The sequence below is a fragment of the Leptonotus elevatus genome, chromosome 8 (assembly GCF_054856555.1).
Source record: "Leptonotus elevatus isolate MCC_2025b chromosome 8, RoL_Lele_1.0, whole genome shotgun sequence".
In the NCBI taxonomy this organism is placed as follows: domain Eukaryota; kingdom Metazoa; phylum Chordata; class Actinopteri; order Syngnathiformes; family Syngnathidae; genus Leptonotus; species Leptonotus elevatus.
The window spans coordinates 983,354-1,010,738 of NC_141246.1; the positions used below are offsets into that span (position 1 = coordinate 983,354).

At 41.5% G+C, this 27,385-nt stretch overlaps 2 protein-coding genes across 4 annotated transcripts in view; one reads left to right on the forward strand and one right to left on the reverse strand.

Annotated features, from left to right (window-relative positions):
• Window positions 1-23,132, reverse strand: nup133 (nucleoporin 133). 2 transcript variants are annotated; one of them, XM_086083330.1, is made up of 25 exons: window positions 20,949-23,132; window positions 20,384-20,499; window positions 19,111-19,214; window positions 18,156-18,389; window positions 17,430-17,600; window positions 15,721-15,876; window positions 14,157-14,227; window positions 13,924-14,071; window positions 12,249-12,399; window positions 12,017-12,171; window positions 11,788-11,879; window positions 11,093-11,256; window positions 9,573-9,667; window positions 9,087-9,311; window positions 8,298-8,420; window positions 7,999-8,098; window positions 6,544-6,789; window positions 6,217-6,350; window positions 5,136-5,294; window positions 4,925-5,060; window positions 3,589-3,707; window positions 3,082-3,162; window positions 2,923-2,987; window positions 1,408-1,496; window positions 1-525 (listed from the first exon to the last, which is right to left on the reverse strand). In XM_086083330.1, exons 1-25 carry the CDS (start codon window positions 21,062-21,064, stop codon window positions 395-397), a joined length of 3,381 nt encoding a protein of 1,126 aa, XP_085939456.1. In that variant the 5' UTR covers window positions 21,065-23,132; the 3' UTR covers window positions 1-394. The 2 variants fall into 2 exon arrangements, with proteins under 2 accessions (XP_085939456.1, XP_085939455.1); XM_086083329.1 differs by having other exon boundaries at window positions 2,923-2,990.
• LOC147169137 (actin-related protein 2/3 complex subunit 1B-B-like) overlaps window positions 22,702-27,385 on the forward strand; it is an 8,440-nt gene continuing 3,756 nt past the window's right edge. The window contains exons 1-3 of one of the 2 annotated variants that reach the window (XM_086083334.1): window positions 22,702-22,840; window positions 25,858-25,975; window positions 27,085-27,189. In XM_086083334.1, the coding sequence (XP_085939460.1) occupies window positions 25,912-25,975; window positions 27,085-27,189 (169 nt within the window). In that variant the 5' untranslated portion in view covers window positions 22,702-22,840; window positions 25,858-25,911. Of the gene's footprint in view, window positions 22,841-23,807; window positions 24,008-25,857; window positions 25,976-27,084; window positions 27,190-27,385 lie in introns of those variants that run through there. The other variant, XM_086083332.1, reaches the window with a different exon arrangement.

Below are 27,385 nucleotides of genomic sequence, written 5' to 3' on the forward strand. Positions count from 1 at the left end.
TAAATGTGTACACTTAGCGGCCATTTATTTGATATAATTTCAAAGGAAGACCAATAACAACAAAAAAGGCTTAGGGAGATTTGTCTCCAAATTATTCACACAAATCGATCTGCAATATTCATAAATACACAACGTTTTCGACCAGATGGCACAACCTCTCATTTTTGGACAAACTCGAGCAAGTTGTATTCATATTCTTAATTTCCCAAAGAGTAGGTTCATAAATGTCATATTTGGACTGACAGATGTCAATTGTAAAGAACACGGACCTGGTTCAGAAGGTGTGGCCAAATGTCAAGCAAGCACATCTCCAGATGTTAAACAAACTGACAATTTTATTTGAAAAAAAAAAAAAAAGAAAAAGTCCAGAGAATCTCGAGGTGAACGTTCACATCTACGCCTGCAGGTAATGTTCGTAATTTGCTCGCAGCACAAACTCAAAGTACGGCTTGGACCTGAGAACGCTCAGCTCATCCAGCTCCAGCAGCTCCTTGACCTCCGGCAGGTACGTCTGCAGTCGGACACCTGCGGCACCGCCAGACGCATTACAAGACGCGCCGTGACACCGCAAGACGGTTGCAGGCAGGACGGACGTCACTTTTCATCGAGGACAAGTCGCAAATCAATTGCTCATCAAAACACGCAAACGGCACACAACTATTTGAAATGCTGTCATTTTCTTTTGTCATGAAAACACAAGAAAAATGAAATTGAAAAGATCATCTTTTTGGATTATATTTTGTAATTATAATTGAAGTCATAAGAATTAAAAATTGCATAAGGATAAATCTTCACTTTTGTCACTTTTATTTATAACATTTTTGTTTATTTGCATTTGTGATGAAGTCATTTCTGTAAATGTTTATTATATTTTAGGGATAACAAAAGAACAGCGTTTGCATGCATCTTATTTATATTTTATGACAATCATTATGAAATAAATTAAAGGACTAATCTCATTCGCTCTCAATTATCTAATTTTTATCTTTATTATATCGTATATTTTGATTTTTAAAAAAAGATGACCTACCTTAAAATTGATTTTTTTTTTTTTAAACGTATTCAAGTTCTATTTTCTGCATATTTTCTTTTAAACATTTTTTCTCATTTGAATCAGTTTTATTTGTATTTTCTGCTAAATGTTTTTGAAAAGAAAAAATATATTTTTGGTAATTTTTGAATGTACATTTTATGGCAAACGTCAGTATTAACTATATATATATATATATATATTTTTTTAATGACATTTTGGTTGATTTTCTAAATAGATTTGTATACATGTTTGATGTATTTGTGTTACAGCAACATTGTGTCGACTGCACGCTCGAAAGCACAACAGGGTGAATATGTTTTACAAATGAACAATGGCGGATGCTGAAAGAAAAAAAGACGATGACGACGACTCACCTTCCTGGGCGAGCATGACGAGAATCTTGACAAAGACGCTGTCCTTGGCGGCCTCGAGCGGGTCGTCGTTGCCGTCGACAGAAGTCCAACTGGAGGAGGAACAGAAAAGAGGTCAACGTCGGCCAGTCACTCAAAACTCTTCATTTCACGTTGAGCACTTTAGCCAAGCCAACGACAGCCATTTCTGGACTATAAGGCGCACCTGCTAAATTTGGGGAATACTGGCGTTTGCTCCACATATAAGCCGCACCCAAGCGTAAGCCGCAGGTGTTTGAATGTTACCGCACCGGGTTCCCGCTACTTTCTCTTCCATAATGAGGGCGCTGTGGTTCTGTCTCTCCGACTGCATTTGGGCTCACTTGCTTTGTTTTGCTCTGGCTGACGCCTCTTGCGCTTCCTTTGTATTGCGCCCCCTTGTGATCTGACGGATAAGCCGCACCTTTGCATTAGCCGGCGGGTCGAATGCAAGTGAAAAAAGTAGCGTCTTATAATCCAGAAATGACTGTAGTCGGGTTTGTTTGGGTGTCACTTGGTGAATATCTGAATTCCTATCTTACTTGGATTTTGCATTTAAAATACATAAATGGCATATATTTTTTTATTTGTATGTTTAGTATGTTCATATTTATAAATATCTTACAGTATTTATTTTGTATCATTTATTATGCATATGTAATTTTTAAAGGGTTTCAAATGTAAAGCGCTCAGCATAAATGAACCCAATAGGTTTGTAAGAACATCTTTAGTTTTCTTTCAGAATTCAGATTTTCTATGTGATCCTGTCCTACAAAATACGCCCACAAATGTGCGCCATTGATTGCAAACAAGATTTGTTCATTCGCAGCCACTAAAAAGTCGTTTTTTTAAATTAAATGCATTCAAGTACATTTTGCACAAATAAGTAGACCCCGAGAAAAAGACATTCCAGGCCTGGCAGACATGTTGCTATTCATAACAGTCATGGAGGTCATAGAAAATACTCGAAAATACTGTCGTCGTTTTTGTTGCGGGTTGCATTCTTTTTTAGTTAATTTGGTTAAATTGAAGATTTTGTAATCTATACATTCTATTATAACCTTACTTTCATGTTGTGAGTTAAGCGCATATTCTACAGAAAACATTTTGGAAATTGTTCACTGACATATTTAATAAAATCTTTACATTTTTCAAAGGGGGAGAACTCATATATGCTGAGCACTGTAAATTAAAAATACACCTTTATAGTTTTGTACACTATATGCATGTTTTGTAAAAATATTATTTTCATGAATAAACATTCAAAGATTATATTTGTATGCACATTTCATTATCTTGATAAATATATTTAAAAAGTCAAATGTTATATTTGTAAGTACAACTTATTTGCATTTTGTGATAGAAAAAAAAAAGTTTTTTTTTAATGTACCATTGATAAACATTTAAAATGTAAGTAAAAAGACGTCTTATATTTATGGTCATATCCCACTCATTTGTATTTATGATGACGATGCAAATGAAACTCTGCCTCTCACTCACTCGTCTCTCCTGAGAGCTTTTCCCAGAATTTGGCACTTGAGCGAGTGGATGTTGACGTCGTCTTCCTGCTGAAACGGGAAAAAAAAGAGGCACGTGCCGGTTGCGGATGCTGCCAAAGAACGACAACGGAGGCGGTGCGCGACAGCGACAGGAAGTGACCTCATGGATGTACTGGAGGAGATCCAAAGCCTTTTTGAAGTCGTACTCGTTGGCCCTGCGGTTGTCGTCGCAGATGTAAAGCTGCGCACAAAAAGCACACGAGTCGACTGTCAGCTCGCCGCCGGGTTGAAGACCAGCGCAAATTAAATCTTCACGAAATAAACAATCGGAAAGGTGTTGAATTAGGAACGAAAGTCATTCTTTCCTTATTTGGGTATATTCTCGTCCTTCACAAATACACCGAGCTGTGAGCGTTTTATTTATTTTGATCTTCTTATTTACTGAAAATTTCTCCTTTTCACTGTTTTTGGGCTCAGGACAACACAATAAAAGTATTGCTATCATGGTTGAAGTGAACTGAGGAGATTCACTTAGAGAAAGTCATTGCAGCCTTTGCTGCAATCTGTTGCGCAGGAATTATAGTAAGTTGAAATCAATGAAAGAGTATGTATGCAATTGTGAACACATTTAGGGGCTCCGTTACTTTCCGCAGGGAGGGTGTCGTACCTGGACCAGCTGGTGAGCGCTGAGAAGCGGCATGGTGTCCGGGTTTTGCTGCTTGTCCTCCAGAAGTTGCCTGGGCAACGTCTCCTGGTGCAGCAGGAAGCGCTCCTGCTCCACAATTTCTGAGGAGAAACATTTTCAATTTATTGCTCGTCATCATTTATTTGGTGGGGGAAAATAGTTTTGTGAAAAGAACTCTTCCTGGTTAAAAACAAATCTTTTTTTATGGATTTTTTTTATGGGGGGGGGAATACTCTGGAAAAATATTTCCTTTATTAAAGGGATAGTGTGTGTAATTTGATGCCATGTTGTGGTGAGCAGTGTTGTCACGAACGTGTTACTAAGTAACGCGTTATTGTAATCTGATTACTTTCTTTCAATAACGAGCAATCTAACGCATTCATTTTTCCAAACCAGTAATCTGATTAAAGTTACTTTCCTAAGTGGCTGTACGTTACCATTTTTTATGACCTCATAATGTATGTAGAATGCACAATTTTGTTATCTATTTTGAAGAGAATTTCAAGTAGAAAATGTTTCTCTTGCATTTGGGAGTGACGTCACATTGCATGTCACGTTTTCTCAGCGGAAGACGCAACGCCAGGTCACGTGTACCAACATGTGTGAGCGCTCCGAGTCTGGCCAAAACAAGACACAAACTGTTAAACAAACGGTTTCCTAAGATCCGCCATGTTTCACTGCAATTGCATACACCGGCAGAACATTGAAAAGAGACGATGCTGCCATCTGCTGGCCATAGTTAGTGGCTGTCCATTGAGCAGGCAGCGCTGTGCAACAACTTCCACTGCCCATTGAGAATAAAAAAAACATAGCAAGCGTCAATTAACGTTTTTGGCGGCATTTATTTGGATTTTAGTAAATGTCATTCAACGTTTTTGGTGGTAAAAGAGTTAAAAGTGGGTTTTAAAAATTTATGAATTATTAGTTCACCACTTGATGGCATTAAATTCTACACACCATTTGTGCATCAAATCTTTTAAAAAAAAAATGATTTTGTGAGGAAAAAAAACTTTTGAGGGAAATTATTTGGTGGGGGAAAAAATGTGGCAAAATTTAAATATTTCTTATGGTGCATTTTCCTTACATCGTCATTAACCACGCATTACCATACTGAGCAGTCAAGCAGGGATTATTAATTGCATTCAGAGGTGTCTTGTGTTTTGTTAGTCGAACTTGCATTGAGCAACCACAGGACGGAAAAATGCTGAGCTTATTAGCATGGCCCTGCGTGGACGATTTTCTAGTGTGTGAAACAAATCTTTCATTATCGGCCAGCCCTACGGGACAACATATCGAGTTTCCTTGGAGGAGGTCTTACCGTCAACTTGTTTGCCCAGCTCGTCTTCCGGGAGATCGGACGCCAGCGCCGCTAATTTGCTGAGAGCCAGCAAAGTCTTCTTCTTGGCGAAGTAACGCGTCTCCATGTTGGCCTGCTTGTACAGCGTCCTGTGGACCTGCGCGCAAATCGGCGGAAGCGTGGAGAGCGTGCTGGGAGGTCAACGCAGGAGGTAAGCGAAGGAAGGACGTACGTGGTGGTAGTGGCTGACATGGATGTCGTGCAGCCAGCTGAGGTGCTGGTGCGCTTGCAGGAATCCGGCCAGCTGCTGGTGCTGAGCAGCCGGCTGCGACAGAAGCTTTCCTCGCTTGCCTTTCTCCATGTACCAGCGGAACAGGAAGTCCGCAAAGTTCTGAAAGCCAGAGGGACAAGCAATCGCAACTTTCTCATCACCGGACAGAGATTTGGATATAATGAGGACAATATTGGAGACTAAACGTTACACTGTTTTATACTCCGTGATTGGAAAAGAAGTGAATGAAACTTATTAGGTAAAATGAATATAAGGAAAGCACTTTATTCGATGCTATTTCAGCTTTTCCGTTTCTATTAAGTTAGCCGCCGCTCCTTCGAGCCAGCAAAAAAAAAAAAAAAAAAAAAAAAAAATACTCCTTTGCGCTGATTCCGGGATTCTCCGCTGATTACTTCTGTAGAGTTCGCAATCTGACCTCTTTTACTCATTCCCTTGCAGCCATTTTCACTTGAAGCAACCCCCTTCGCTCCAGGCTGTTTTACTGGATTTTTACTGATTTTGCAAAGTCCACAGGAAAAAAAGTAAATTTCTATCTTTTTTCATTTTGCAGCAATTAACATTAGAATATAGCTAAGTTTCATCATTATTTACTTTCCTGTTGAAGACAGTCAAAAAGAGCTTGTTGCAACCTGGCCCTGGTTGATCTCTTATACTCTGCTGCCACCTACTGGCCAGTTTTTTGGTAATAACTACTATTGCTTTAAGTGTCCCATTCAGGTCAGAGGCTGCATCAAAGCCTTCTATTTACTCTTGCGTAAAAAAAAAAGACATACAAAAACGTTTTTGGGAGTGAATGACAAAGTATTAAAAACGTATTTACATGTTTTTGGGTTTGAATGAGTTAATATCACCACCAGCGCGATCAGCTTGAAAAAGGGCATTTAGCTCACTTACACCCCAAATTAACTCATAGACCTGATAAAAGGACATTAAAGATGTTCATTTTTGAAGAAAAAAAAAAAAAAAGGCTAAAACACGCTAACAAGGACACAGAGAAAGACGTCGAGAGCAATTCCTCTACCTGGTCTGCAAACTTGCTCATGTAGTGCTGCAAGCGGCTCTGGTTGTCAGTCAGCTCGCACATTTGGACCAGGATGTCAAAGTCGCAGTACTTCTCGGCCAGCGCCGCCACCCACTGGTACTGACCCAGCTCCACTGAAGCAACAAAAACACACACACGCGTCTGCTGCCAAAGCTGGGACCGATAACAAGAAATGACATTCGTGATTTTGTTTGAGGCCAATAATATTTGGCAGAAAAAAATACCAATTCATAAAAATAAAAAATAAATTAAAATTAATTAAAAAAAATTTGCTATAGCGCATTTTAAGCGGGTTAATCCACTCACGGAGTGGCGCCAGCAACTCGGAGCGCCGCTGACTGTACTCCATTTCCAGGCTGTTGTAGCGTTCCTGCGCATGCTGCTGCTGCTTCAGGGAGTTGAGCTGGGCCACGTAGCCGCCCAGGTAGAAATCCAATAGCGCCACCAGCTGCTCGCACAGCACGCCGCGCAGCTCCGAGCTGGCGTGGGGGTACATGGAGCGCAGGATGAGCTCGTGCTGGCGGGAGATGACCGCGCGGATGCCGCTCAGCGCTGCGGGAGGACGACCAGAGGAGGCATATTTGGATTGGCTAATTACAGCATACGACAAATAAATAAATAAATAAATAAATAAGGAGCACAATTATCAGGTTCTATCGTTCGATTTTAAATTGCATTTTGATTTGCAGTTATACAATAAGGTGCTAATGAATAAGGTTGACTTGATAATAAGCATCATGACCCCCGTTTTGTGATTTGCATTGTATCATGAGGTTGTTGGCAATACCGAGCCCGAGCAGTGATCATTTGAAAATGTTAATATTGGGAAAGATTTATAGATTTAAAGTATTGCTAATTGATATTCAACTGCTTCCTATCATATTAAATAAGTGTTGCTAATTGTGAGAAATCATGAACATGATCAGTGCCAGCCGATTTCGAGCATTTTCACTCTTCTTTCAAGGCTAACAGAATATTGTGTGCTATGGCTACATAAACATGGTGGGAAAGCTCGCATTCCATTCTTTCCTTATAAAAAAAGTATGTTTCTACCTGATTCTGTTCTTTAGTAATCATCATTTGAAAATGTAATTTTAAGGAGAAAACATTTTTTTGTGAAAAGATTCATTTTCTGCACAATAGTGACTTTGACACGTATATTTTTTGTTTAGTGACGCTCTGTGAATTAGATTTAATGCAGCAAAGGCTTTGATCATTCGCGTCATCCTTGAAAATGTTCTATTTCCTAAGATTCGCCATGTTTTCATGTAATGTCATACTACCAGGAGTCCATTGAAAAGAGATACAATGCTGCCATCTGCTGGCCACAGTTAGTGGGTGTTTGTGGGTATACACAACCCCGTTCACAAACCATCGCTGCACAAGACATTGCATTGCCCATTGAGAAAAAAAATACATAGTAAACGTCAATTAACGTTTTTTGGCGGTAAAATAATTAACATTCATAAATATCATTAATTACTTGCATATAATTCAAGGTCATTTGAGCAAATTTGTTATTTCACAATTGTGTGTGAATGCAATAATCAGTCCGCAGGAAGTTGCTCTCACTTTCACAGTTTCGTGCAAACAGACCAAGCAGATGGAAAACCATCACAAATTGCTTTTGACTGCAGCAAAAGCAGTCACCGGTCACTTCATTTTGGAAGTTTTGATTGGCAGTTGAGAAACGGAACGAAGAAACGATGCACTGCTTCGTATTGTTCAAGGAGGCGCGAGAGCCAAATTGGCCGCACTCACCCGTCCACGGGATGTACTCGGCGTCTACTGTGCCATGTTCGGATGCTCTGTACATGGACGCTTTGCTCTCTCTGTACTGACCCGCAGCCTGAAGCATATCCTGCAAAAGAGAACACACAGCTCATAAAAAAAAATGCATGGCTACAAAGTGGCCAGAAAATGAAGATGGGGCACGGATTCCCAAATTGGGAATTATTATCCCCGATTGCATTCATAGGAATGAATTGAGGGTCATTTCATGGAGCGAAGTTACCAACCCCAGTCTGAGCCATTCTCCATTTTGACCAATCGGCGCTCACCTTGATGATGGTGTTGACGGTCATAACCACCTCGGCCCATTCCACCGAGTCCACCGGGTTCTCCCTCAAGCTCCTCTCCTCCTCCTCCAGAAGACAATCAAAGATGGTGGAGATCTGCGAGATCTGTGACACGCACATAGTAAACCACATTAAGCGGATACAGTCGAGGCGAACCTGCAGCAGGTGAAAATCCATCACAGACACCATGTAAAGAAACTATATATATAAAAATATTTAACTCATTTGCTCCCAAAAACTTAAAAAAAAAATTATTTTAAATGTTCCAAGCGTCCCAAAGACGTATTTATGTTTTTAATGTTTTATTTATTTATGCTAGAGCATACAGAAGGCTATGATGCCGCCTCTGAACTTCAAAGAATGGAAGAAGCAAAGCTAGTCATTACAAAAACGGCCAGCGGGTGGCAGCAGAGTATAAGAGATCAACCAGGGCCATGTTAAAAAAAAACAAGCTGATTTCCCCACAGTTCTAAATAGATTTGTGAACAATGATGAAACTTAGCCATATTATAATTCAAATTTTGTGGGCCTTGCAAAATCAGTCCAAATCCAGTAAGACAGCCGGGAGCAAAGGGGATTGCTTCAGTGAAAATGTTTGCGAGGGAATGAGTTCATTAAAAACCCTTCGACTTATTAAAAGATAAGAGCAAAAAGAGTATTTCTCATCAACTGTTCTGCTCCAAGCTCACTTTGAAGTCAATGAAAAGAAAGACAAGGTCCAGTACACGCACGCTGCTGGACGTCCGCATGATTTTGCGTGTCCCGTCTCACCTCTCGGAAGAAGATATCGGCACCGGTAAGGCTGGCTGGCACCGCGGCGTTGCTCCTGTGCAGCGCCGCGGCGACGGCGCGGTTGACCAGCTCGCCGTGCTTGGTGTGCTGGTTCTTCAACACCATGGCCGCCTGCAACTTCTCGGCGTGCTCGCACAGCAGCAGCCGCGTGGCCATGGGGGACGAGCGCACCCCAACGCAGCCCAGGCGCTCCAAGAGACCCACCTGACGGGAAACACACACAAAGCCAGTCAAGAATCAAGTCCCGCCATCTTGTCGAGATTTCAATTCAAGGCCAAGTGGAACAATTTCACGACAAGTGAAGTACGCGTTGCCAGTGCTTGTTCAGTGCTCGAGAGCCAAAAGGAACCAGTAGAGAACCAAGTTCCGCTGGTTCCAACAGCCAGCACCGGTACCGACACCAGTACCCAAGTGGCAGCGTCACCGACTCGGTGTGAAAGACAACCGCGGGTGTTTTTTGTCAACCTGAAGCAGGAAGTCCATGAAGCAGCTGTGGGCCTTCATCTTGTCCTCCAGCTGGTGGAGGATGATGAGGGACGTCAGTGGGAACCCAGCGCTCTCTAGAAGAGGAAGAATACAACTTTTTACTTTTTTTTTTATTTTTATACCACATACATTGCACCTTGCTTTCTTTCCTGCCAACTAAGCAGAGAGCAGTTGATGAGGATGAGGAGGGAAGAAGATGAGAACTTACCCAAAAAAAAAAAAAAAAAGTGCCAGGGGGTGCGAGTTGGACCCAAGGACAATATGAGTAGCCTGGTGGTCTGTGCAGGCTTCTTTACAATATCAATAGCTAAGTTATGCTGCAAATCTGGCGCTCATTCACCTAACGTGTCGCTAACAGGGAATGCTAGCAGGCTAGTAGCGCGGCTGTAACACAATCAAGTCCGGCTGATTGAGGGTTTCAGTTGAACAACATCTCCAAAGGCTTAATTACAATCGATCAATCAATCAATCACCGCAGCGTGACCAATCATGGCCCAGTTTGTCACATGACCAAAAAAGGTGAGCCGTGATTTGCCGTTACCTGAGCTGTGAGCACCTGCAATGTCATTTTCAGTCGATGGTAGTAAGTAGTAAAATGTGTATTTTAAAAGGCGTTAATTGTGCATGAAAAGTAATTACATAATTCAATTGATTATAGACAAAATATGAATTGCTTGCTACTGAAAATGGCTAACAAATGTAACAAATGTCATAATAATGCATACATTTGTGGAGACTGGGGTCAAGTTGTATTTGATCATTTTAAAAAATATGCACAATGTCACAAGTTACTTCATAGCTCTTAATATGAAAAGAAAAATCCACTAAGATGTCACCGTTTAAAAAAAAAATGCAATTATGCCACCTCGTGGCAGAAAAATGACCTCAACACAATTTGATATCACACTCGTTTTTACCGTTCAGTACGTCTTTTTAATTGTAACTCAATTTTATGAATTATTATGAAATTACTGCATCAACGACTAAAAGATGCAGCCATATTTGTATTAGTTTTTTTTTTTAATCCCCACTTTTATGTTAACAAGAGTGTGAAAACTTAGGGTTAGGGTTAAAAAGAAATATTTTATTACATTTTATTGTTTATTTAGAACAGATATAAAATTTGCAATTAATTAAGATTAAAAATTGTAATCGTCTGACACCCCTAATATATACATAAATATTTTTACATGTATGCATAATTTTTTTTTTAATTAAAGTTCTAACATTATAAGTATTTGGATAAAATACATTTTTGCTTAAGAGAACAGTTATGATTACATAAAAATAAACAACCAACTGTTTTTCTTTGAGTCTTTTTTTCTTCCATTTTAACTGCACTGTGATGACATATCTGAAGCTTGCTCGTAACTCAAATTTTGGCAACATAAAAAAAAAACGCCCAAGTGACCGCTCATAACTGGAAAAACCTCCGTGTTGGTGCGTGTGGATGTCAAGCTGACGCAACATCTGTTACGCTCTAACTTCCTGGTTCTCACCGTCAGGCACAGACTCGGCCCAACGGGGGTCCGAGGCCGGGTAGTCGTCCAGCAGGTCCAAGTCGATCTGGGTCACCATGGCGTCCAGCTCGCTGCCCTCCACCGCGTCGTCACCAGTTGGGAAGAGGTCGTCGATAAGCGCCTGCGCGCCCAGGAGGTCGTTACTGAGGAGGACGACGTAGATTTTGTTGAATCGGAAAAGTTTGAATCATAACATGGCGAAAATCAGTCCGCTCTTGGAAAATTTGAAGAAAAGAAAAATAGCTCATATTCATAAAGAGACACACGAAAAAGTCAACATCAAGGTCTGATATATCAAACAGGAGGTCGGCCATTTTGGTCTGAAGCAGACATTTCGGGTGAAAGTGCCCAGAAAGTGAGAAAATGAGAACTCTTCTCCCTGGCACCAGTTTAACCTTCAACAAGAAACTGGGTGGAAATGTTTATCATTGTAAGACGCAAAAAAAAAAAAAAAAAAAAAGTTTCTCTGAAATGGTAGAGGAAGTTTGAAAATTTGGTGTGAAGCAGTTGTTTGGAGCGAGCAAATTCATTGATTTGTGAAAAAACTGGGGGGGGGGGGGAGTTGGGTCACGCCAGTGCTACCAGTGCAAATGTTCGTGTCGAGCCCTGGACTGCATTCATTCAATTATCAAAAAAAGAAAAGTCAGAAGATGCCATTGATTGTTGTTGTGTACCGGCAGAACTGCAAGAACGCTGCCTTCAGGAGCTTGGGCTTGTCCTCTTGAGCGACCGGCTCAGCTCGGCCGGGTTGCTCCATCATGGACACCTTCCACGAGAACGCCAGTCGTCATTTTCACATGCGGAGGAAAAATACTACTGCCGCAGATTCCCTTCGAGACGAACATCGGCCGCCCTTCATATTAATCAGACTACACGAAGTTGCGTTTTTTTTTAGCGGCTTACTTCTGGCGCCGCCGCGAGGGACGAGCACAGCGAGTCTTCCACCGTCTCGGGCAGGATGGAGGCGCTCTCCCGAGCCACCACGGCGACCAGGCCGCTATTCTGGGAGAAGAAGACGGGCAGGTTGGCGCAGCAGCCGCCGCCGCGCACGCCGTCACCTACGGGGAAGACACGCGCACTCCAGTCACCTCCAAAAAACCTCACGCAGAGTCTGCAGCGTTGCGGGGGAACCCACCGGGCGAGTTGAAGGGGACGCGCTCGTCGGGGAGGCCCGCCCTGCCGCTTCCTGTGGAGCAGGCGAACACCAGCTCCTCGTTGTAGAGGAAGGCGGTGGTGCCGGGCGAAGGCGGCAACAGGAAGCGCGTGGCGTGCAGCTCAGACTCGCCCTGACAAAACATCAAGACATGGTGGCGCGTGTGTGCGTGTGTTTTTATTTGACCAGGAAAATCCCATTGAGATCGGCAGATCTCTTTTTCAAGGGAGGCAACACAACATTATGTACATTAAAAACAGCAACAGGTTAATGACTTTAAAATCACATCAAACTCAGACAAAGATCTTGAAGTTGAATTGTCTGTTGGAAAAAATTCTGTCAGTAAGTAGATGTCCTGAGAACGAAAAGAGTAAGGACCATCTGACTTTCGCTGAAGATAAACTTTCAAGTATGGAGGGAGTATCCCTACGAGTCCTTGTAAATAAATCTGTACCCGTCGCCGATCTGGAACACTCTCCCCTATCTGCCGTCACCGATTGTTGAGGTAAAAAAAAAAAAAAAAATGTTTTTAAAGCACTCCTGGCGCTTCATAGTAGGGCTGGTTTCTGGTTTATTGATTCTAATTTCCTCAATCGACTCGATTTTGATTCACAATTCGTTCAATTGGATTCGATTTTTTTCTATTTGATTTGAGTCACTTCAATCCAATATTGATTAATTATGGAACATCAAGTCTTCTTAAATGTCAAGAACATGATAAAAACGCCACAAACATTAAATTCCAAACACAATTTTGCAGAGGAAGTAACTGGTTAAATGATTTTGTGTTATAATCACTTAAGTGAAAAACAATTGTTTCCATTTCTTTTTTTTGATTTTTTACGTTTTTGGGACTTCTGCATTCAGTTTCATCCCAAAAACAAGAAAATGACAAAAATGACAAAATTGGACACAAGTGTTTTTCACATAGCAGCGACGATTTGCATCAGCAAGGATGAAATGAAAATATTTTCATTATTCAAATTCAATAATTGTAAATGTAAATTAAAAAGATTCTGGGTTGTCTTAAAAGTACAATAAGTCAGGTTTTTTATACATGGAAGAGAATAGAAATTAAATGCCAAGAAAACAGTAAAACAAAAAAAAACTCAGCCTTTGAAATTCTATTTTCTTATGGATTTATGGGAAAAAGATATTAAAATAATCGATTCATGGGCTCGAAAAGGAAAATCCATTTGATATTGATTATGCAATTTCTTAAACCCGGCCCTACTTCATTGGGATGTGTAATATCCAACCCGTCTATCTTGCGCATCTCATTACGTCCTTTTCATCAACGTGAGATCGTTTTAGCGAGTCTGAACGCTGCTCTCTCTCCTCGCGTGTCTCCGCTACTATCACGCCAATGTGACGACGTATTCGGCAATAGTCACATGACGTCCGCAGCTCCATTTCATACTGTTGCAAAGTCAAACTGGCTTTGGGCGCTAACATTTTGCAACAAAATACAGTAATAAGCCAAGAAGCTAATTGCTGGGCGCAATGGCAACGAACACGCCTGCAAAATGTGGCGCATCCTTTTTCAGAACGGAAACGCTTCCCTTGGCCCGGTTGTCCTCACCGCTTGCCTTTCTCGCGCACACACACTCACTTCACGTGCTCCAACTAGAACACCCGACGTTCTTGTGGGACTCACCTGGAAGGGGGGGTTGTGGTTGGTGACTTCCACGGTGAACTGGTTGGAGATGGCGGCGCCGAGGTCCTGCAAGGTGACCAGGCAGAAGTAAAGCAGGCAGGGCGTGTCGGACGGGTGCCAGGCGGCGGCCAGGACGACCAGCCCGGTTCTGGAAGCACAAGGATCGCTCTCATGTTTGATGGCAACACAAGAGAAAAAAGAAGAAGAAGAAGAAGAAAAGACGGTGAACTCACTGGCCCAGCTTGACATCCAGAAAGGTCACATTGACGCCGTCACGCATTTCCTCGAAGTTGCCCTCCGAGCCCTGGCGGAGATAACAAAGCGTTAGACAAACCACAAAACAAGGACCACCTTCATGTCAGCTCATTTCCAGTCGCCGTAGATATTCGGCCAAGTGGTGCCTCGGCCACCTGAGGGCGCTATAATACAGACATACGGATGCCCTCGGATTACTCGGAAAGGAAGGAAGGAATTTCCACCGGACTAAAACTAGACTAGACTGGACAAAAACCCTCATTATTAAACTATATGTGTGACTAAATCAGTATGCATTCACATACAAACTGGATTAAAATCTATGGACATTCAAGTTCATGAACAAAAAAACGAGATGAAAATTATACGATTTTGTAAAATCTCTGCTAATCTGTCATGTCACTCACAGTTGCACACTCAAATTTGTAGCTAGCGAGTGCAACATGCACAAAAAAATGGGACAGACAGGAAGTGGATTCACAGTGAACAAGGGGGGGGGGGGGATCAATTAGTTATAACGTAACATGAATCCAACGGCTATAACGTTCCAACAATAATGCTAATCCGACCGCTAACTAATGCTGGCTAACTTACTAGCTCAAAGCATGGCGCCATAGTAGCCACTTGTTGACATACTGTCATTGTGTGCCAGGTTGTTTTTCATCAAAAAGATGAGAGAAAATTTGATGTGAAATCGTTTTAGATCTGAAATGTTCAACATTAAAAAATATATTTGCAGGGGTCCTAAATAAAACTAGACTAAAACGTTGACAGTTTTTGTTGACTAAAACTAGACGAATAAAATGATGTTTTCTTAAGACTAAAATGCTAAATTTATAGTCGACTAAAAAACAGGATGAGGTTGACTAACTATGCTAAAAACTAACAAGCGGGATTGAAACTGGACTAAAACAGACTACATTTAAAAATGGCTGATAAAAAAAAATTAACGATTTATGCAGATTTCAGAAGAGCCAATATTTTCAAGTCACTACTGCGTGAAACACAATCACGTCAAGGCCAAAGTGTAAGTTGACCTGCAGTGTTAGCATCGATTAGCATCATCCAACAGCATTCGCTTCTGATAAGCAAAGTTTTATAGAAACAAAATAACGAGTATTTGGTACATGGATCAATGTGGATCATGTTACGTTTGAACAACATTGATCATTTTCAGTTTTAATTGTTCTTAGCAAGTCACAGTGAAACAGGTGAGCTATTTTTAGAACAGACCCACGAGCCACTCATGTTGTCCTTGGAGCTAACTAGTAGACCCTGGCACCATATTTTTGTTGGTTTGGTTTAGGACAATGCACAATAATCAAAAGTCATCTATGTAAGCAACTAGCTGTTAACTGAAGGCGACTAATTTAGTCAACTCTGCAAATCCCCCTCAAAAAATAAAAGAAGCGCTCATTACCGGTGACAGCCACTCATCGCGGTTATTGAAATCCTGGCTTTTTAAAAAGGCCGGTAATCGGCCATGCCCATTCATGAGCAGCCGGTGTCACGCGTGTCCCCTCTCGCCTCCCGCTTACACACCCAAATGGCGTCGGCGATGCTTTCGGTCAGAGCTCGCCGGACGTCCCAGCTGACCGTCTGCTGCTCCGAGCTCTCGTCCACTTCCCATTTGTTGAGGCGGGAGTTGGTCAGCGCGTAGAGGCAGCCGGTTGCGCCCACCCACAGCAGGCTGTGGAGCTGCAACAACAACAACAAAAACAACAATCGTCCAACTTCGTCGTCAGCCGGCAAATGTCACAACTTCATATGTTGCGCCATTCATCCATCCATTTTCCAAACCGCGTATCCTCAGGAAGGTGGCGGGTGTGCTGGAGCCTATCCCAGCTGTCTTAAGATGGTAGGGCAGGGTACATCCTGAACTGACCGCCAGCCAGTCGCCGGCCACACAGACGAGCAACCGTACACACACTCACATTTTTTAACAAATGATATCTGATGCTGCCCCGCCACAAAAATCCCGTTCCAACCCCAGCAAATGAAAATGGACCTCAAATCGCCAATAAATGGGTAAAAATACTAAAATGACTAAAAGAGCGCAGTGCAAGAAAAAGATTTTGGAAAACGTTCCGTTCCGTCTTCAATTCCGCTTATCCGGGGTCGGGTCGCGGGGGCAGCAGCTTTAGCAGGGAAGCCCAGACTTCCCTCTCCCCAGCCACTTCAGCCAGCTCCTCCGATGGGATCCCGAGGCGTTCCCAGGCCAGCCGTGAGACGTCGTCTCTCCAGCGTGTCCTGGGTCGTCCCCGGGGCCTCCTGCCGGTAGGACATGCCCGGAACACCTCCCCAGGGAGGCGCCCAGGAGGCATCCGAACCACATGCCCCAGCCACCTCAACTGGTTCCTCTCAACGTTTTGGAAAACGCAATTTTAAAAATACTTTGAAAGACCTTAAAGCAATACAGCATTTATAAACTAACCAATGGTTTATGTCAACTCTTCCCTGAAACAAATTCTCAATTTATGTTGCGCAATTATGATTTCGTAGTACATTTGAGGGACATTCTTGCATCAGGTACAGTAGCAGCCATTTTTAGATCATCGTGACATATTGTGTGCTGTAAACTCAGCATTCGTGAGTTTTCAGACAAATCTCTTCATAGATTTTGGTCGATGAAAGCAAGTAATCAATATCAGTAAACCCGGGGGCGTATTATAAAGTAAAGTACAGAGAAAAAAATCATTTTTCAAGGGTGGTTTTGTGTGTATTGTCATTTCGCAATGTATTTATTGCTCTGAGAAGATGACGATGACGATCACCACCACACGTTAACAGAAGCCCGGAGGCGTAGATTGAGAAGGTCACGTTTAAACATCCGGTCTTGAAGAAGTGTTTATTTCGGAGTCAAATGGTTGGACAGTGTTTTTAACTTGAACCATTTTCTTTTGTGTTTTTGCATTATTCGAGTAATAGCTTTTAATATTTTGATAGCATGTCATTTTCAGTCATGTTTGGAAACGCTACTGTACATTGCGGATAAAAAGCCGAATGCGAAGAAAATCGCTAATTAAATCAAAATCGCAATATTTACCAAAAATAAAAAAAATAATAAAAAATAAATAAATAAATAAAATAAAATAAATAATAATAATAATAATAATAATAAAATAATAATAATAAATAATAAATAAATAAATAAATAAATAAATAAATAAATAAATAAATAAATAAATAAATCGCATTGCAATTTTGTCCTAAAATCCTTCAGCCCCGCATCGAATGATGAAAGCACTCACGGTGTCATTGGCGGGCGGCGACAGGATGCTGAACAGGCTGGACACGCGGCGTCCGATGCCAGAAAACACGCCCTGGCCCTCTTGCAGCGCTCTGCACTGCAGCCTTCCGGAAGCGTCGATCCCAACGCGCAACATGCGACTCTGAGCCGAAGTCGCCACGAAGCTGCCGCCCTGACAAGGAGGAAAGAACGCCGAGTGGACAAAACATCAGCCACCAGCCAGCTGCGGTAAATATTGACTCAACTCGGAAACTAACTGAAACTCCACGAGCATCAATAATAACCAATAAACGCGCCAATGCCAGGAATGCTAAATTGGCACGGCATTAAACCGGCAGTAATAATTGATCTATTTCTCAGTTAATTAGAGTATTTTACATTCAATAAAAAATGTGAGTAAAAAAAATAAAAATAAAAAATAAAATAAAAATAATAGATCTTTGGAATATACAGAATAAAATGAATTCTTCTTTCCTTTCCTGTACAAATGTACAATAATACCCAAATTTTACCCATTTTAAATAAACCCCAAAAGCTCATCTATCATATTCACAAAGACAAAAACAAAAGACATTTTCACTGTAATTATAGTCATATTAAGCTCATTTACATTTTTGTTAGATTTTTACGATGTCTATGTTGTCTAGTATAATGTCGACTTATTGCGGGCCATCACGTATCGGCGGCAAAAAGTGAGGGAAAGCTGAAGCAACAAGTTTTGTCTTACGGCGACCGCCACCACAAAGGAGCACAGGTCGCCCAGGTCCAGGTCGGCCTCCACGTAGTTGCCCTCCTGAGACAGGCTGGGCCACAAGCGAGCGGCGCCCTCGGCCGCCACGGCGAGCACGGACACGGCCCGCACGGGCGCCGCGTCCAGCGGGCCGGCCGACGTCACGGCCACGTGTTCGGCCGTGTAGTCGTACTGGCTGGCGGGCAGCTGGAGTTCCTTGCACATGCACAGCTGCAACAAACAAAAAAATTGCGGTACCCACAAAAGTCACTCGACGGGGGGTTCAAATATCACGGTCGAAATCACAAAATCTTGTGAGACATCAACTGTGAACATCGAGGGCAGGGATGGGAAAACTTGGGGGCTCAAGAGCTCATGGACGAGGACAGTGTTTCTCAAAGTGGGCCGAGTAATAATAGTTGTGTGTGGGTTCCCTCTAGTGGTGAGTGAAAGAATCACTGCCTAAGTGTAGTTTTTGTGCACTTAATAATAATAATAATAATGCATTGGATTTATATAGCGCTTTTCTAGACACTCAAAGAAGCGGAATGGATACATTATTCATGCACCACCAAACAGTCGCACCTTCCATACACCAGTGTGAGTAGCACTGGGGGCGATGCGTGTGAAGTGCCTTGCCCAAGGACACGACGACACGTAACTTGGGGAGAGCGGGGATCCAACAGCCAACCTTCTGGTTACCGAGCGACCGTCTCTCCACTCTGAGCCGTGGCCGCCACAACACTCTCCATACACTCCAGCCTTGACAGAAAAGGGCTTGGCGTGCTCCTATTGGCTGGAAACCCGTCCATTTCATTGGCTGGCCAAATTGCAGGGGCCCAGCTCATTACCATTCATTCTAATAATTACGGCAGAAACCCAAGCTGCCCACCCCTGCTAATACTGTTTGTTCGCTGGCGGAAGAGTAATCGCGTACGAAATGTCGACGCACCTTGGCCACGGCCGTCTGGCAGATCTTCCAGATGATGAGTCTGTCTCCGCAAACCAACCAAGCCCAGCCACTCTCGCTCACCTTCACCGAGATCTGCTCCTCGCCTGGAGGACAAACACACAGACATCATTATGCGGCACACAGGGAGGAATAATAAAATCACAAGAAGTCTCAGGTCTTACGTTTCAAGAAAGTCCCCAAGTGACAACATTACACAGTGCGAGCGCATGGAGTGCATGTTTTTTTTCCATCAGGGTTCGATCATCGTTACAAAAGGTTGCAAAGAACTTCGCAAAGAGTTTTTTATGGTCGCAAACCGTATTTCTTGTCGCAAGTACATTTTAAACATGTTCAAATTTTCTTTGCGACAAGAAAATACTATCATCGCACTATTTGAAAACAAGACCTGCTCTACTCGGCCTCTGATTGGCTAATGGCTGTTAATTGTGTGAAGGCTGTTAATTGGCAGTGGCCTTCACACATGTGTTTTTCTACACCACTTCCTGTTTATTATTATTGTGTGAAGGCTTCCAGTTATTCCACACCGTCCAACTTTCCATTTTATTCCTCGCACTTTTTTGACGTGCTACTCCTTCCACATTTCTCAACCGATTCTTGACATTCAAACGTCGACATATTCCAAAAATTCACACGACAATCGCTTCCATTTTTCTCATTCCGAAAAACTCCCGGTTTTCCCACAATCCCCTGTTTTGTATCCCAAAATTCCTCAATCAAGTGAATGGAGAGTAAAAAAAATAAAACAGTACAGCGGTCCAAGCCATGCTGTGCGCGCATACATTAACCGAGAGATGTGATTTTTAACTCATTTTGTTGCCACTCTTCCCAGCTTTAGCTTGGTGTCAAACTTTTTGATAAGAAATGTACACTTGCCCTCCTGCGTGCGTTTAAAGAGAGGGAGCGAAATCGAGAAAAAAGGGCTTTTAACATCTCAGATCAACTCGTCACCGTGGCCACAATCGCTGCACACTAAACTTTTGTAGTCACAAGTGTCTTCTTTTAGACATACCCACTTTTGTCTGGCAAAGTCGTCATTTACTACCTTTTATTTGACTTCAAGCGAGGAGAAGTCACCATTTTCCCCCATTCAACCTCATGTAATTTTTGCCGCCTTTTTCAGGCAAAATCTCAAAAAGTTTTTGGTTTTGAACCTGTTCTAATTCAATCATTTTTTTTATCCGATATAAAAAATAAGAACATTTTCTGTTTGTTTTTTTTAATATCCGCAGAAACAGACAAACACATGGCTTACCATTGAGCACGGTCAGCGCTTCCATCACTTTGACAGGAAGCAAAGAGCCAAACGTTTGCACGTCATAGTTGAGGTCGTCGGAGATGGCATGGCTCTGCTCGCGAGTTGGCGTAGGTCTGTGTACACACACACTTTTTGTCAGAGGTTAACAGAGGATGCACTACTAGCTTACAAAAACCGAACAATGATTAAGCAGTTGAGTTCACTGTACTACTGTCTTATTTAGACTGGGCTTTGACGCCATCTTGTGGTACAGATCCCCAAATCGAGGGATTTCTATTACTGGAGACTCTCAATCGTCCAAAGGTGTAAACGTAAATGTTTGTTTCTCTGTACACAACATAATATATCGTACATATTTGGGGAGTTTTTTCATCCATTATCTTTGTATGTGATTGCCCTAAACGAAAAATCTCGACATGGAACCGCCCCAGGTGTGGTCAATATCAGATGTTGTCAATAGTTTGTTGATTTATCATTGAAACTAATAAGGTAAAGTAAAAAAAGAAGAAGAATTTAAAAGTACATCGAGAAAATGAAGTCGGGTACAGTAAGCGATCGTTACCTCGCCGACAAAGGTGTCCTCCGCGGTGTGAGCAGCAGGCTGCTGGACGTTCTCCGAGACGGGGTTTTGTTCTGCTGCCGGAGGGCCGAACTCGGGCCGGAACGTGGAGAAAACATCAGTGCCGTGATGCTCAATTATCCAAAGAAACTAATTAGCAGCGAAACTAACTCAAACGCTCATTTTTCTTTCGCAGCCGTCAACTCTCTCGAACGAATAGCGCGCGGTGAAGTCGCTTGGAATGTACGTCATCAACATGCCACGGAAGTAAACCACTTTTTTGTATTACACCCCCCCCCAATTTTTTTTTTTACTAACTCTCGATGAGAGTTAACATGTGTTACAAATAAAAAAAGACAAACATAAAAATAAAAATAAAACAGCAAGGCACTTCGACAAGCCAACCACGTTGTCACACATCAAAAACACAAATAACTCGAGACATCGTCACGTAACATCCGACAGTCCGGAAGTACACCACATGCATGCCGTCAGGAGAAGTGAAGCCATGGACGGCCTTCTTACGTTGCCATTTGCTAGACCCGCCTATCTGTAATACTGTACATTGATTTCTCTGCTGCGTTTTGTTATTTTTCTGTCTCTACGGCGAAATATAACTAGTTGCTTGTTAGCCACTCCAGCCTATGGCTCTGACTGAATCCCGCTAGCCACTCTTGTTAGCTGATCAGGCTAATTCCGGCTTGCTCTGGCGTCGCTGGCCAAGATGCTCATTTGCTCATGCAAAATAAGTGCGTGCTTCTAATGCTATTCTTTGACCACTAGATGGCACTAGGAAGAACACATTAGGTCTTTAATGAAGCTGTATCATTTTATATGAATTAATGCATCAGTCTAAAATAGCTTAACTTTCAAACCAAAATCAATTGTTATGTTGTATATGATTAAAAAATTAAATAAATTACTAGATCACAACCAGTATATCTGAACAATTGTGAAAACATAACAAGTTAAAGTCAAGAGTGCTAAAGAAATCGATTTGACCATCTGTCATATTCTCTGAAAATTAAACAAGCATAACATTTAACCATTAACACTTAATATATATATTTTTTTTTTAAATAAACTCTCATCGCTTTACATATAAAACATGAAGCCTATACATAAAGAGATAGTAAGGCAAGGTACAAGACAAATGTTCTATTTTTTAAGAGACTTCGAGAGAATAATTATACAAATTAAAGGTAATATACGTCGATAAATGCTTCCAATAGAATCAACACACGAGAAAAATGTATTCATCATAACACTACTGCAAATGAACAAAAAAATTGTAGTACGGTATTCATTTTTATCATGGATTATCATGATGTGTGCAGTGCAAGACTACAAACGTTTACATACAATTATATGATGAATCAAATTATAGCTAATTAATTTTGGAACGTTCTTGTTGAATAGAAATGTGACACCTGATATCAACCATGTCGTCTCCAAACTGGACCACAGGCAGTCACAACTGTGAATTGCACAGAGGACAGATATATCTGTTTACCTACCATACGCACCTGTATTAAATAGGATTTACTATATATTCAAATATCATTTTTTTAGATGTACCACAATTTCAGGAGAATCAGATCAAAAGCTGCAACTCAAATCGGTGTCTTTCCAGAACTTTTTTTCCCCAATAGAATCCTAAATTGGATAAATTCCATATATCATTTCAAATTATACTAATATTTTAATCATAAATATGCAACATCTAGTCACGTGGTGCACAGTTACGGCAACGCATCAGAACCAGGAAGCGCGCAGTAAGAATAACATCCGGGTATTCCGTCCGTTCTTTGCTCGACCCTTATGGCTTTTTGCGTACTTGCAATTGGAACAGCACTTGGGCCGCGGCTGATGACGTTTCAAGACATCACAATGACGTAAGTAGTAAGTACGGACACGAATGCATATTGAGAAACGGCCACTGTTCCAACTTCCACCAATAAAACACTTGTAGTTCGTTCACAAGGGAAGTAATGTTTTCTTTTTGGGGGGGTCTGTCGTAGTAGTTCTCAGGGCTGAAGAAGAACCAAGATTTAGTCTGGGCAGTGGCGAGAACCCTGAACAGACACTGCTGATGTTGTGCAAAAAAAAAAAAAAGAAGGAAAAAAAGAGAGAGCAAAGCAGCCAATGATCTCATGTATTGACAGCAGCCTCTCCCTTCCCTCCCCCATTTTCCACATCCCCCTCCCTTCTCTTCTTATGTGCATTTCTGCTTCCCAAGGCTGTGTCCGAATGTGCACCCCTACTCCCTATATAGTGCCCTACTGAGGGGTCACGCCATTTTGTAGTGGTGTCCGAATGTCAAGGGAGCAAAAAATGTAGGGCACTCAAAATGACCCACAATACACTCTGAAAAGTAGTGTACATCGATGTTCACTCAAACGGGTTGATATAGACCACAATGCATTGCGAGTATGAAAAAAAAACATGGCGCGCGTGACAGAGAAGCGCAGGAATCAAAGGATGATTTAAATGTATACAACGGAAACAATTAACTCGTTTTAGTTGAAAATATTTACAACAAAATAACTAATGAACAGTTTTAAAACATTCCCATTCACAATAAATAGTCGGAGATGTATGCGCCGGTGCGTCATGACAGTTACGGTGGTCACGTTATATTTGACGAAAAAGTAGTGAGCTGGCTGTCCGAATCGCCAAACAGAATGAGGGCACTACATATTAAGCCACTATAAAGTGGACGGCTAAGTAGTGAATGAGGAGTTAGGGGATAAGGGCGGACATTCGGACGCAGCCCACGAGTTTTTTGTGCGCTTGTGTGTGCCCCCAAATATCTTTTCCATTCTCGCGCTCAACTTCCTGTTCACTTCCCCCCGCCCTTTCACCGCCTCCGGGCTCCCTCTCTTGCTTTGTCTCTCGTTTTCTTTCGCCTCCCCAACTTCAGCTTCAGTGTCGTCGTTGGCGTTCGTGTTGACTGGCCAGAGTCCGCGAAGCAGAGCAGCCCCCCCTCCCCACCTGAAAGACCCCGCCGACCTAAAAAAAAATAAAATAAAATTAAACAAAACTCTTCTCCTGCCATCGGGGTGAGTAGCAATAATGCTTTAACACACGCATACAAACACGCGAGAGAGTGAGAAATTAGTGTCAACTTTCTGCCTGGTTTCGTCAAGTCACACAGCTCACTTCCTGTTTTGGGGTTAACGGGAGTTTGTTGTTTGGGGGTTGCGAGCCTTTGCGTCGTTCCTGACGTTCGGTTAAATTGCACGAGAATGAAGGATGTTAAAGTGAGAGTAAATCTGGGTGTTAAGAGAATAAAGCAGTATTGAAAATAAAATGATTAAATATTAAAAAAAAAAAAGTTTAATTAAAACTAACCGATGCTTCATACGGTTGTAAAACGAACTAACTATAGTGAAAATGTCATTCGTTTTGGGCAATTAATATCTTATGTGCAACTTTCCTGGTTGACTTGAATATATTTATTTCACCATTACGTCAGTAAAGAAGTAATAAAGTAAAACAGTCGTTTGAGAATTGTAGTTTATAATACACTATAGTTTTTAATCTTGCACTCTAACACTCCATTTATTAAAAAAAACAAAAACAAATAAATAACAAATAAAACTAAGACAAAATGTAATAAAAATAAAGCATTAAAAAATTCAACAAACTTACTATGTATAATGAGAGAATTTTTATTATTATTTTAAATTCTAACCCTGTCCCCAGGCATGGCACCACACTGGGCTAGGGTGTGTGAATGTACAGTACTGTACTGTACTGCCCACCCCCACTCAAACCACTATCCATAAAAAAAAATAAAAAAAACAGTAAGTTATGATACACGGTCGCCTCTTTGGTTTTACTCTTAAAAAAAAAAAGCCTAATGAAAACATGAATACAATGAAAACTCAAAAAAAAAAAATACAATGAAAACTATCTTGATGAGTTGGGACTGATGTCGAAGAGTGGCGTGACTGGTGAAGTTTCAAGTTTGTGTGTGTGTGCAAACTGCATTTGCATGCAAGCAAACATGAAGACCAGAGAGCTTGCCTATGGGCTAAAAGGCAAACCTAGAATGACCCGAGGATAAAATCACATTTGTTCTGGATTACATTAGCAGATTCTTTGGGTTAGATTAGGTTTAAAAAAAAAACAAAAACAACGGACCTTTTTTTTCAGTAATGAAAAACTTCCCCTGTTAAGCATGCCAACTTCCGTTTTTCTTTTAGGTGTGACCGTTATGTGTTTGTTCCTCCTCGTGCAGCTTCCTGATTTGCGTCCAGTCTTGTCCTCTGATCGGTCATAATCTATCATAGATTCTAGCTGGAAATAATTTATTTATTAATGTATTAAGTTGTGGGACTTTTTTCCTATTGAGAAGTAAGAGAGGTGGACTAACAAAAGAATAAACATAATTTCATAAAAAAACAATTCTAATATAATGAGCTTTTTTTTTTTTTTTTTAAAGAAAAACAACAATATTACTGAAATATATACTTAAGGGTTTTTTTTCTGAAGCAGAATATTAATGTTAAAAATGATAAGAGTCAGTAAAAGTAGTATTTTGTTTCCAGAAAAAGGGTGGAATACTAGCATAAAGTTTGTACTTTTGTCTTTGCTACAATGTGGGGCCCATACACACGTGTTTTTCCAGGTTTAACTACCATTGTGGGGACAGACTTGAAATTGTGGGGACATTTTGGTGGTCCCCACAAGTTCAGACCTCTTTTTGAGGGTCAAGACTTGGTTTGAGAGTTTAGGTTTGAATTGGGTTATGGTTGAGGTTAGGGTAAGAAACAGGGCTAGGCAATCATTTTTGATGGTTGGGATTAAGGGGAAGGGTTTAGGAAATGCATTATGTCAATGAGATGGCCCCACAAAGATAGTAAAACAAACTTTGCGTGTGTGTCCGTGTGTGTTTGTCCACCAGGTTCCTCCTCAGGCCACTTCCTGGTTTGCATCTAGTGTAGTTCTCTGATTGGCCATGGCCTTCCATAGCTTCCTGCTGGAACCAATTAGCTGCCACGCCTGGAACAAAGATGGAACCCGTGAGTTTCCCTTTCCTCTGACATTTGTGTTCATCAGCGAGAGTCGGACTGCTGCAATTGGCTCGCAGGCGGGCAAAGGCATTTCCTGTTTCCTGCGATTGAGGCCCGGTCCACACAAAAACTCTTTTGAGTTTGCTTTTGTTATCCAATGAGATGGAGTTAAAGTGAAAAGCTACAGCACAGAGTCAGACTGGACCACATTCATTTTTCAAACCAAAAATAACCTGAATGCCTGTGAAGACTACATTAGTACTAATCTATCTATCTAGCTATCTGACTTGAAACCCAGAGGTGAAAAATTAATGAAAATTATGAAGATTTTTCATTTAATATTAATATATACTGTAGATATTTTCTTTATTCCAATATTGTTTCAAAAACTACATTTATGATCGTTTCAGACCAAACCAACAAAAAAAAAAACAGAAAGTTGCATGCCTGAAAAATGAGCAATTGTGAATTTTCTTTGTTTGTTTTCTTGTATATCTTGGGACGACTTAAGTACACTCACACAAGTTCGAGGCGATGAAAACCGCAGCATAGGTCTGACATCATTTCTGAGTCATTTGAAGTGGTTTCCGTGTGTTGTTGTCATTTAGCGGCAGTCAACAGGCCATATATGGCGGTTGTGATTCACCGTACAAAGCGGACGCAAGGCAGTTGCCGTGAAGTCGATGAGCGCTCGCACAAACACTTCCTGTGAGTCGTCTGCAGGCAAACACAGTCAAGCGAACAATGTCAGTCGCATGAATAATGCCTGTCGCTAGCATTATGCTAACAGTAGCGCACTCCTTTGTGGTCCCAATCATGTTGTTGTCCTGAACGATATAACTAAAATGTGTTACAAATCTAACTAAAATTCATCATTATAACAAAAAGTGCTTGTCTGCGTTGTACATGAAAATAGGGACAGCAGAATACGTTTTCTCGTAAAAACATTATATTTAAAAAAAAAAAAAGCATTTCCAGTCGATTGTTAAACTTTGGAACGGGTCAATGTGACCCGCGACCGACCAGGAGGCTTGTACGCCTTCTGTTGGAATGAGTGGCACAAAAGAAGCCATTGCAAATCCTGAAAGTTTTGCGTGGTTTGTTTGTGTCTTCCCCAGAAGTGGCCATCTGCCCCAACAACCACGAGGTCCACATCTACAAGAAGGACGGGACCAAGTGGACCAGGATCCACGAGCTCAAGGAGCACAACGGTCAGGTGACAGGTGAGACGCCACCAATCAGTTATTCATCTCACACATAGTGGACAGTTGTTTCGTATAGTAAATAAATTGTCTATTATGAACATGTACAATTGTTCATTTGGCTTTTTTCAAGTTTACAGTAAATCAATTCACCAGTTAAGTGATATATGAATAAATACAATCATATGCCCATATTAATAATACAATACAATTGATT

Coding starts and splice junctions, on each gene's coding strand:
- nup133 (XM_086083329.1), bottom strand. CDS start 21,064: ATGTTTTCTCCACGTTCCGGCCCGAGTTCGGCCCTCCGGCAGCAGAAC. Junction 15,877..17,429: donor CGCCGCCCGCCAATGACACC/GTGAGTGCTTTC, acceptor TTGTTGTTGCAG/CTCCACAGCCTGCTGTGGGT. Junction 6,790..7,998: donor CGAGTACATCCCGTGGACGG/GTGAGTGCGGCC, acceptor GTCCTCCCGCAG/CGCTGAGCGGCATCCGCGCG.